General features: G+C 40.0%; 1 protein-coding gene across 1 annotated transcript; it reads left to right on the forward strand.

The window, feature by feature from the left end:
* Positions 1–894: 894 nt before the first annotated feature.
* Positions 895–2,478, forward strand: LOC128364246 (protein NLRC3-like). Its single transcript, XM_053324786.1, has 2 exons — positions 895–954; positions 1,192–2,478. The coding sequence occupies exons 1-2, from the start codon at positions 895–897 to the stop codon at positions 2,476–2,478; spliced, it is 1,347 nt and encodes a 448-aa protein (XP_053180761.1).
* Positions 2,479–12,661: the final 10,183 nt, after the last annotated feature.

The following is a 12,661-nucleotide window of genomic DNA, read 5'->3' on the forward strand; positions in this document are numbered from 1 at the left end:
TTGTAGTTTATTTTATTTTATTTCAAGTTGAATGTGTTGAATCTCAGAGGCTGAAGACCAGAAAGTGTGTAAGTGTGTAAATACTGACAGTCTGGACTGTTTATGTGGGGAAAGAGCTGCATGCAGCTTGTGAGCTGTCGGTTGGCCTCCACTAATGTCATGTGACATAAAGAATGTGTTCATGTCCACAGAGAGAGGAAGAGGAAGAGGAGGGCTGTTTCTGTGGAGGAGCAGCTGTCCTGCTGTTCTTTGTGTCAGGACGTCCTGAAGGATCCAGTCTCTACCAGCTGTGGATACTGGTTCTGCAGACAGTGCATCACCTCAAATTGGGTCCATCATCAGAAGACTACTGATTCATCAAAAGGCCCCTCCTGTCCCAAGTGTAAAAAAATATCCAGAACCAGACCTGGACTGCAGATGGACAGTCAGACCAGCACTGTACAAAGTAAGACTGAAGATCTGTCTGCTGATGTCCTCATCTCTGAAAACAGGAATCTACCTCCTCTATCCTACTGAACATTAACAGTCACACTGATTTCTGTTTCATTCTACCTTTTTTCTTCTCTTTCAGCAGAAAGTGGTCTGCAGGAGCTTTTAGATGAACATCAGATCAGTCTGAGCAGCACATGTGAATGTGTGACTCAAGGAACTGATGAAGCAGGAACTAAAACCTTCCTCATCAGCATCTTCACTGAGGTCCACATCACAGAGGGACTGAGTGAAGAGGTTAATACCCAACATGAGGTGAGGCAGCTTGAAACAGCTTCCAAGATGAAGACCCTCCATGACGCTCCAATCAAGTGTCAGGACATCTTTAAAGTCTTACCTGACCAACAGGAAACTGAAGAGGTTCATACCCAACATGAGGTGAGGCAGCTTGAAACAGCTTCCAAGATGAAGACCCTCCATGACGCTCCAACCAAGGATCCGGACATCTGTGAAGTCTTACACAGAGTCAGAGTGGTTCTGATGAACGGCGTCGCTGGCGTTGGAAAAACCTTCTCAGTGCTGAAGTTCACTCTGGACTGGGCACAGCGCTCCAACAACCAAGATATCAGTCTGCTGATTCTGTTCTCGTTCAGGTCGCTGAACTTGATCAAAGATGAGCAGTACAGTCTGCTCATGCTGATCCGTGTTTTCTATCCAACATTACAGAAGCTCACAGCAGAGAAGCTCGCTGGCTGTAAAGTTCTGTTCATCTTTGACGGCCTGGATGAAAGCAGACTTTCACTGGATTTCAACAACAGTGAGGTCGTGTCTGATGTCACACAGAAGTCATCAGTTAGCGTGCTACTGACAAACCTCATCAAGGGGAAGCTGCTTCCCTCGGCTCTCGTCTGGATCACTTCCCGACCTGCAGCAGCCAATCAGATCCCTCCTTCATGTGTGGACAGGGTAACAGAAGTACGAGGCTTCACTGACGCCCAGAAGGAGGAGTACTTCAGGAGGAGATTCAGTGATGAAGAGCAGTCCAGCACAATCATCTCACACATCAAGACATCCAGGAGCCTCCACATCATGTGTCACATCCCAGTCTTCTGCTGGATCACTGCTACAGTTCTGGACCACATGTTGACTACAGACCAGAGAGGAGAGCTGCCCAAGACCCTGACTGACATGTACTCACACTTCCTGCTGGTTCAGACAAAGAGGAAGAAGAACAAGTATGATGAGGGACATGAGACGAGTCCACAGGAGCTGACGAAGGCTGACAGGAACCTTCTTCTGAAGCTGGGGAGACTGGCGTTTGAACAACTGGAGAAAGGAAACATCATGTTCTACCAAGAAGACCTGGAGCAGTGTGGTCTTGATGTCACAGAGGCCTCGGTGTTATCAGGATTTTGTACACAGATCTTCAAAAGAGAGAGTGTGATCTTCCAGAAAACAGTCTACAGCTTTGTTCATCTGAGCGTTCAGGAGTTTCTGGCTGCAGTCTACATGTACCACTGTCACACCAGCAGGAACACAAATGTACTGAAGGACTTCCTGGGAGAAGACTACAGTTCCTCATCTCTGGATGACTTCCTGAAGGCAGCCATGCAGAAATCTCTCATAAGTACAAATGGCCACCTGGACCTGTTTGTCCGCTTCCTTCATGGCCTCTCTCTGGAGTCCAACCAGAGTCTCTTAGGAGGCCTGCTGGGTCAGACAGACAACAGTCCAGAAACCATCCAGAGAGTCATCAACAATCTGAAGGAGATGAACAGTGAGCGTATCTCTCCTGACAGAAGCATCAACATCTTCCACTGTCTGATGGAGATGAACGACCGCTCAGTACATCAGGAGATCCAAGAGTTCCTGAAGTCAGACAACAGATCAGAGAAGGAACTCTCTGAGATCCACTGCTCAGCTCTGGCCTATGTTCTGCAGATGTCAGAGGAGCCTCTGGATGAGTTGGACCTGGATAAGTACAGAACATCATGGGAGGGACGACGGAGACTGATCCCAGCTGTGAGGAACTGCAGAAAGACTCGGTAAGTTCAGATGTGATTAACATTATAAATCAGTGTAGATTAGTAGTTTAGTTCTTCAACTATAAATAATATAAATGTTTTATTATAGTTAAAATAGTGCTCTACTTGATTATATATGAAATAACATGTCAGTTATATTTAGTCTCAGATGTTGTTGAGCTGTTTAAATGTTGAGTTTAGATAATGTTGATGTTTATAGCTGTTAAGTTAATGAACAGTTATTCTATTTATTTCTAGTCATTATTGGATTTGACAGTGTTTTCTTCTCTTTCTCTTCCTTTGTGTGTTGGAGGATTCATTCAAACCTGGTGAAACACATGAAGGACTTTAGAGGTTGTGGTTGAGGTTTTCTTACAGCAGCATTTTATCACAACATATATCAGTATTTTACAGTTATCAGTGAAAGCAGTAAAGTTATTATTACATGATATATAATCAGACATACAGGTAATACCCGATTTTACTCAGCAGGCTTTAAAATAAGATGTGAATCATCTTTGATTATTAGTTTCATTAGTGTTTGTGAACAGTCAGTAAATGTAGCTGCTTATGGATGTGAACCTGACAGCAGCAGGTAGCAAAGAGAGATGATCTTTCTCAACTGGAACTGTTCACTGAGCTGAACTGAGTCTAAATATCCTGCAGTCACATTAAACATAGTGGACAGTAAAAGTGGTTTTCTAATCAAGATGTCCTCATGTTAACTTAGTGGAGACAGACATGGGATCAGATCACACACACACACACACACACACTGTGCACATTATGGAAGCCTCAATGTAACTCCATGTTCTCTCCTTCATCTGCAAGATTAAAGCTAAACAAAGATTAAAGTGTGCAGGTCTGAGAGAGAGTGATGAGAATGATTGTTTCATTCAAGCACAGTGAGACAGCATCAGCTGAACTGGGAGTGTTCTGGTAGCTTACTGGTTAAGATGCTTCCAGTATAACTGCAGCTTCCACTGATCTCTCTCCTCTTGTTTCCTGTTTATCTCTCAACTGTCCATTAAAGGAATAAAATGCCTCAGAAAACAAAAATTTCAAATATTCAAAAGATGATCTGAACCACTGATGTGAAGACAGCTGCAATATGATAGGCTGACAAAGAAGGTGTGTCAGCCTGCTATTGGTTAGATGTGAGCAGGTGATGTGAACAGCTGACGTCTTAATTGATGCCCCAGAAATGACAGAAAGGAAATGATGAGCTGTGAGAAAGATCAGAATGACTGAGGGATGAGAAATCAAACTATAGATGTGAGCTTGTAAAAAAGATGCTCTTCCTGTCTGAACTTTCTCTGAGCTTCATTTTTACATTTAAGGAATAAAATGCATCAGAAAAAATAAAATAATTAATAAAAAGATGATGTGAAGAGCAAATGTTCATCAAAATAATGAGCATCAAACTGTTTGATCATCAAATGCATGAAGTAAATATAAAGTTTCCTCTTTCATGATAACATATGTTGTAATATTTGTGTCATTACAGACTTTGGGACTGTGGACTCTCAGACACTCACTGTGAAGTTTTGGCCTCAGCTGTGAAGTCCAACCCTCATCTGACACATCTGGACCTGAGCTACAACAAACTGTCTGATTCATCAGTGAAGCGTCTGTCTGCTGGACTGGAGAGTCCAAACTGTAGACTGAAGGCTCTGATGTGAGTTCACTGACTGTAGCTTTGGTAGATTTATTTCTTTTTATCATATTTAAATTCTTCAGTGAAGTTTCAAATGTTTGGTTCATAATTTTCAGGATTTGCTGAACACAAATGTGTAGAATGTAAATGTTTTCAGGAATTTAAAATCCACAGTCTTGTTGTGAGTAAAAATGACTTCCAGAGTGTAAACTAATATGAGGCTTCAGCAGTCTGAGTTCCACATATCAAGTAAGTATGTTTGTGTTTCTTCAGTGTTTCCTTGCTGAGCTGCAGTGGAGGGATCCAAACTCAAAGAGGGAATTTAGTTCTAAATATTCTGTTTCAAACTCATCAAGTTTACTTGATGAAGGAGAAATATTTCTTTATTATTATTATTTAATGTTTTAATGAATAATGTCTGATCATTGATATTGATGCTTCACAACACACACACACACACACACACACACACACACACATTATCACACACACATACACACAGACACACATTATCACACACATACACACACACTCATACACACACACACACACACGCACACATGCATACTCTAACACACACACACACACACACACTTAAATACACACACACACACGCATACTCTAACACACACACAGTAACACATGCACAGTAACACAAACACACACACACTATCACACACACATACACACACATACATGGACACACAACCATACATACGCATATATACACCCACATACATAGACACACACAAACACACACTCTAACACACACACACACACAAACACACACTGTAACACACACAGACACAAACTCAACACACGCAGACACACACACACAAACAGACACACACACACAGACACACACACACACACAGATACACACACAGACACACACACACACACACACATTTTCTAAACTTCTACATTTAAATCTTCTTCAGCTCTGAACAGATTATGAAACATTTCATCATTTCAAACATGAACTTTGTTTCTAAACTGACTTCATTTATTCTTTATTCAGATTGATGCGCTGCAGTTTGTCAGAGATCAGCTGTGATTATCTGGCCTCAGCTCTGAAGGACAACCCCTCCCATCTGAGAGAGCTGGATCTGGGAGGAAACAGCCTGAAGGATTCAGGAGTGAAGCAGCTGTGTGGTTTTGTGGAGAGTCCAGACTGCAAACTGGAGACTCTGAGGTCAGTTCACTGACTGTCTGTTACTATTGTTGATCTTAATGTTTAACATCTGAACCTAATTTATGTTCATACATAACTTACATCATGATTTTCACTTTATTTTAATATTTATTTATTTCTATTAATATACAAAGTTTTTTTTTATTTAGGTTTACAAATGACAGTATACAGTTTAACATAGGTCCAGAAGAGGACAACACCCCCCCTTCCCCCAAACATATCCAAAGTTTAGTGTGTAGTTATAAAGATGAGTGATTGTTAAAGGAAGTGTAGAAAATGTTCACTGTTAGTTGTTAAATGAATGTTTCTAATTGTTGGTAAAGAGTCACATCTGTAAACAGAAGATCCTCTCAACTAATATCTGTGTGAAACTGATCAAGTTTACTTGATGAAGGAGAAATATTTCTTTATTATATTCTTTAATGTGTTTTAATCAATAATGTCCGATCATTGATATTGATCCTTCACAACACACACACACATACACACATACACACACACATACACATACAAACACACATATACACACAAACGCACACACACAGACATACACATACACACATACACACACACACAGACACTGTGCATATTATGGAAGCCTCAATGTAACTCCATGTTCTCTCCTTCATCTGTAAGATTAAAGCTAAACAAATATGGACCTTTGTTGCATGTCATTCTCTGTCTCTCTCTCCTCTAGTTTCCTGTTTATCTCTCAACTGTCCATTAAAGGAATAAAATGCCTCAGAAAACAGATATTTAAAATATTCAAAAAGATGATCTGAACCACTGATGTGAAGATCAAATGTTCATCAAAATAGTGAATGTCAAACTGTTTGATCATCAAATGCATGAAGTAAATATAAAGTGTCCTCTTTCATGATGACATATGTTGTAATATTTGTGTCATTACAGACTTTGGGAGTGTGGACTCTCAGAGACTCACTGTGAAGTTTTGGCCTCAGCTCTGAAGACCAACCCCTCCCATCTGACACATCTGGACCTGAGTAACAACAAACTGTCTGATTCATCAGTGAAGCGTCTGTCTGCTGTACTGGAGAGTCCAAACTGTAGACTGAAGACTCTGATGTGAGTTCACTGACTGTAGCTTTGGTAGATTTATTTCTGTTTATTAAATTTAAATTCTTCAGTGAAGCTTCAAATGTTTAGTTCATAATTTTCAGGATTTGCTGAACACAAATGTGTAGAATGTAAATGTTTTCAGGAATTTAAAATCCACAGTGTTGTTGTGAGTAAAAATGACTTCCAGAGTGTAAACTAATATGAGGCTTCAGCAGTCTGAGTTCCACATATCAAGTAAGTATGTTTGTGTTTCTTCAGTGTTTCCTTGCTGAGCTGCAGTGGAGGGATCCAAACTCAAAGAGGGAATTTAGTTCTAAATATTCTGTTTCAAACTCATCAAGTTTACTTGATGAAGGAGAAATATTTCTTTATTATTATTATTTAATGTTTTAATGAATAATGTCTGATCATTGATATTGATGCTTCAGAACACACACAGACACACACACACACACACACACATTATCACACACACATACTAACACACACACTAACACACGCACTCTATCACACACACATACATAGACACACAAACACACACACTCTAAAACACAAACACTCTAACACACACACAGACACACAAACACACACAAACACGCAAACACATGTACACACACATTCTCACGCACACATACACAGACACACAAACACGCAAACACATGTACACACACACTCACACATATACACAAACACTCTAACACACACACACAAACACACACTCTAACACACACACATACATACACACACACACACACACACATATATACACACACGCACACACATATACACACACACATATACATGTATACACACACATACACACACACACATACACACTATAACACACACATACACACACACAAACACACTGTAACACACACACACTCACACATACATTTTCTAAACTTCTAGGATAGCAGCCCCCCCCCCCCCCCCCCCCCAAATATATACAAAGTTTAGTGTGTAGTTATAAAGATGAGTGATTGTTAAAGGAAGTGTAGAAAATGTTCACTGTTAGTTGTTAAATGAATGTTTCTAATTGTTGGTAAAGAGTCACATCTGTAAACAGAAGATCCTCTCAACTAATATCTGTGTGAAACTGATCAAGTTTACTTGATGAAGGAGAAATATTTCTTTATTATATTCTTTAATGTGTTTTAATCAATAATGTCTGATCATTGATATTGATCCTTCACAACACACACACACACACACACACATACACACACACACACAGACACACACACACACACATTTTCTAAACTTCTACATTTAAATCTTCTTCAGCTCTGAACAGATTATGAAACATTTCATCATTTCAAACATGAACTTTGTTTCTAAACTGACTTCATTTATTCTTTATTCAGATTGGAGGACTGCAGTTTGTCAAAGATCAGCTGTGATTATCTGGTCTCAGCTCTGAAGGACAACTCCTCCCATCTGAGAGAGCTGAATCTGAGCTCCAACAGGCTGAAGGATTCAGGAGTGAAGCAGCTGTGTGGTTTTGTGGAGAGTCCAGACTGCAAACTGGAGACTCTGAGGTCAGTTCACTGACTGTCTGTTACTATTGTTGATCTTAATGTTTAACATCTGAACCTAATTTATGTTCATACATAACTTACATCATGATGTTCACTTTATTTTTAATATTTATTTATTTATATTAATATACAAAGTTTTTTTTTAAATTTAGGTTTACAAATGACAGTATACAATTTAACATAGGTCCAGAAGAGGACAGCAGCCCCCCCCCCTTCCCCCAAATATATACAAAGTTTAGTGTGTAGTTATAAAGATGAGTGATTGTTAAAGGAAATGTAGAAAATGTTCACTGTTAGTTGTTAAATGAATGTTTCTAATTGTTGGTAAAGAGTCACATCTGTAAACAGAAGATCCTCTCAACTAATATCTGTGTGAAACTGATCAAGTTTACTTGATGAAGGAGAAATATTTCTTTATTATATTCTTTAATGTGTTTTAATCAATAATGTCTGATCATTGATATTGATCCTTCACAACACACACACACACACACATGCACACGCGCCAACACACACACACACACACACATACACATTCACACACACACACACATGCACCATCACACACACATTCATACACACACACAACGCACACAAACACACGCACACATGCACATGAACACTCACATACACACACAAACACACACACACACAACGCACACACACACCACACACAAACACACACACACACACATGCACATGCATACTCACACATACACACACAAACACACATATACACACATACTCTAACATACACACGAACACATGCACACACACATACACACGCGCAAACACACACACACACACACACATACACATACACACGCGCAAACACACACACATACACATTCACACACACACACATGCACCATCACACACACACACATGCACCATCACACACACATTCATACACACACACAACGCACACAAACACACACACACATGCACATGAACACTCACACATACACACACAAACAAACACACACACACACAACACACACAAACACACACACACACACATGCACATGCATACTCACACATATACACACAAACACACATATACACACACACTCTAACATACACACGCACGCATACACACAAACAGACACACATTCACACAGACACACAAACAAACACACACACACAGACACACAAATAGACACACACACACACAAAAACACACACAGACACACACACAGACACACACAAACACATACACACACACGTTCTAAACTTCTACATTTAAATCTTCTTCAGCTCTGAACAGATTATGAAACATTTCATCATTTCAAACATGAACTTTGTTTCTAAACTGACTTCATATATTCTTTATTCAGATTGGAGGAATGCAGTTTGTCAAAGATCAGCTGTGATTATCTGGCCTCATCTCTGAAGGACAACCCCTCCCATCTGAGAGAGCTGGATCTGAGCTCCAACAGGCTGAAGGATTCAGGAGTGAAGCAGCTGTGTGGTTTTGTGGAGAGTCCAGACTGCAAATTGGAGACTCTGAGGTCAGTTCACTGACTGTCTGTTACTATTGTTGATCTTAATGTTTAACATCTGAACCTAATTTATGTTCATACATTCATTCCTAACCCTAACCCTAACCCACTGTTAGTTGTTAAATGAATGTTTCTAATTGTTGGTAAAGAGTCACATCTGTAAACAGAAGATCCTCTCAACTAATATCTGTGTGAAACTGATCAAGTTTACTTGATGAAGGAGAAATATTTCTTTATTATATTCTTCAGGGGTAGACAATAAGGAAAATTTGCCACTGGCCCTCTGGGCCAGTGGCTTTTGAAGATCACTGGCCCGACTATTGTAACCACTGGCCCAGGTCAACGTCAGGTATAGATCCCAATAATCATGAAAAAGAACAATTCAGTAAATGGCTTTTCTTTCTTCAGCACATAATAGGCTGTGTGGAACATGTTTTCCATTTGTTTTTTGAACCCTGCTGCCATTTCACTATTGACATGCACACAAGCTAACACAGGAGATGTTACATTCTCTGCCTTCTTCTTTTTAAAGCAGTTTTGGTGTGCGATGCTCTTTTCATGAGGGTCAAAGCCAGTAGCCCGCTCTGCTACATGGCCCTTGTAGAGTGGAGAACTCCTCAAATAAACAAGCAAGAAATAAAAAAAATAATTTTTACTGCTCATCCTTTGTAAATATATAAAACTAGCCAAGTGGCTAGTAGATCAAAAAAGTTACTAGCCAACCAGATTTTTTACTAGCCAAAACCAAAACGTTGCTTTACTATTGTATTTGTATTTCAAAAAACACACTCTAACACACACACAGAAACACACACACACACAAACAGACACACATTCACACAGACACACAAACAGACACACACACACACAAATAGACACACACACACACAAACAGACACACACACACACACACACATTTTCTAAACTTCTACATTTAAATCTTCTTCAGCTCTGAACAGATTATGAAACATTTCATCATTTCAAACATGAACTTTGTTTCTAAACTGACTTCATTTATTCTTTATTCAGATTGGAGAGCTGCAGTTTGTCAGAGACCAGCTGTGATTATCTGGTCTCAGCTCTGAAGGACAACCCCTCCCATCTGAGAAAGCTGAATCTGAATAACAACGACCTGAAGGATTCAGGAGTGAAGCAGCTGTGTGGTTTTGTGGAGAGTCCAGACTGCAAACTGGAGACTCTGGGGTCAGTTCACTGACTGTCTGTTACTATTGTTGATCTTAATGTTTAACATCTGAACCTAATTTATGTTCATACATAACTTACATCATGAAGTTCACTTTATTTTAATATTTATTTATTTCTATTAATATAGAAAGTTGTTTCTTTTTAGGTTTACAAATGACAGTATACAATTTAACATAGGTCAAGAAGAGGACAGCACCCCCCCTTCCCCCAAATATATCCAAAGTTTAGTGTGTAGTTATAAAGATGAGTGATTGTTAAAGGAAGTGTAGAACATGTTCACTGTTAGTTGTTAAATGAATGTTTCTAATTGTTGGTAAAGAGTCACATCTGTAAACAGAAGATCCTCTCAACTAATATCTGTGTGAAACTGATCAAGTTTACTTGATGAAGGAGAAATATTTCCTTATTATATTCTTTAATGTGTTTTAATCAATAATGTCTGATCATTGATATTGATCCTTCACAACACACACACACATACGCACACACATACACACTCCAACACACACACATACACACACATCATCATCATCGGCCGTCACTCGAAACGAGTATGACTGTCTTCTGCATGGGGTCGTCTACTTGTGGGTCTTCAGGTGGGCATAGAGATAGACCCACATATTTTGGTGCAGTGTTGACATGGGAAAGTGGTAGTGGGTTGTGGTCGTGCTGGAGCCTTTTTCTGTCTTTCCTTGCGGAGCTGTCGTTTTGTTTCTGCAACACAGTGTTGCACCGCTTCCTTCCTACACACACACATAGACACACACACACACACACTCATGCACACAGACACAGACAAACACACAATGATGAAACATTTCATCATTTCAAACATGAACTTTGTTTCTAAACTGACTTCATTTATTCTTTATTCAGATTGAAGGGCTGCAGTTGGTCAAAGATCAGCTGTGATTATCTGGCCTCAGCTCTGAAGCGCAACCCCTCCCATCTGAGAGAGCTGAATCTGAGAGGAAACGACCTGAAGGATTCAGACATGAAGCAGCTGATTGATCTTCAGCATAGTCCAGACTGCAGACTGGAGACTCTGAGGTAGAGAGGTAGTAGAGAGTTGGAGTCAGTCTGTGCTGGTTTCAGCAGTTTAGTATTAAACACAGTCAGTATCAAAGCAAAGATCCAGTATTTCCTGGTGAAGCTCCAACCTTCTCAGTGCTGCTTTCCTCAGTGAAGCTATGAGAGGAGAATGGTGACAGGCTTCAGGATTGGACAGAAAGACAGAGAGAGAGAGAACAGTCAGCCAATCAGATGAGCCAGAAGCTTGTTGTGATCATGTGTTTGAGTCGATGTGAAGACGACTGTTGTTGTTGTGTTGATGTCTGCAGGAAATAAAGCTGGATTACAGCTGACAGCCTTACAAGATGTATAGAGACCGTGATCCTCATCATCAAATCTGATCTCAAAGTGTTTGTTCTCTCATTTCAACACTAAACTATTGATGAGTTCATCTTTGTCAGAGCTCTAAGATCAGTCTGACTGCAGCCTGCAAATCACTGGCTCTGATTTCACACAAGCATCATTACGTTTAGTAACCATGTGGTCTTTATACAGACCAGAACCTCTGCTGAAGTCCAGGAATCACAGCAGCTGTTTAGCTGAGAGCTCTGACTGATTGTCATGTGATGATTTAACAGCAGGAAACATCTTCAAATCCCACAGAGACTCTGTAGCTTTAAACTTTGATAAGAGTTGACATGTATCAGCAGTAAATCCATCAGTAAACTGATGAGTGAATGTCTCTGTTTCTGCAGTAATGATGTGTTCATGACTCTCAGCACTTTATTTCCTCTGTGTACTTGAGTGAAATCTGCAGAGGAAACACACTTGATAGTAAAAGTGTGTGCAGGTGTGTGAGCTTGGAGCTCAGTGTGTTCACTCCAACACGTTAACATGAGAGCTGAAAGGAAGCAAGCTACGCTGCACAGCTGTTCCACTTCTGGTCTGAACAGGACTGAAGTCCCTGCTGCTCTTTATACTGGATGTGCTGCATCACTGACTGACAGCTGATCAAG

The sequence above is a fragment of the Scomber japonicus genome, chromosome 9 (genome assembly GCF_027409825.1).
Source record: "Scomber japonicus isolate fScoJap1 chromosome 9, fScoJap1.pri, whole genome shotgun sequence".
In the NCBI taxonomy this organism is placed as follows: Eukaryota; Metazoa; Chordata; class Actinopteri; order Scombriformes; family Scombridae; genus Scomber; species Scomber japonicus.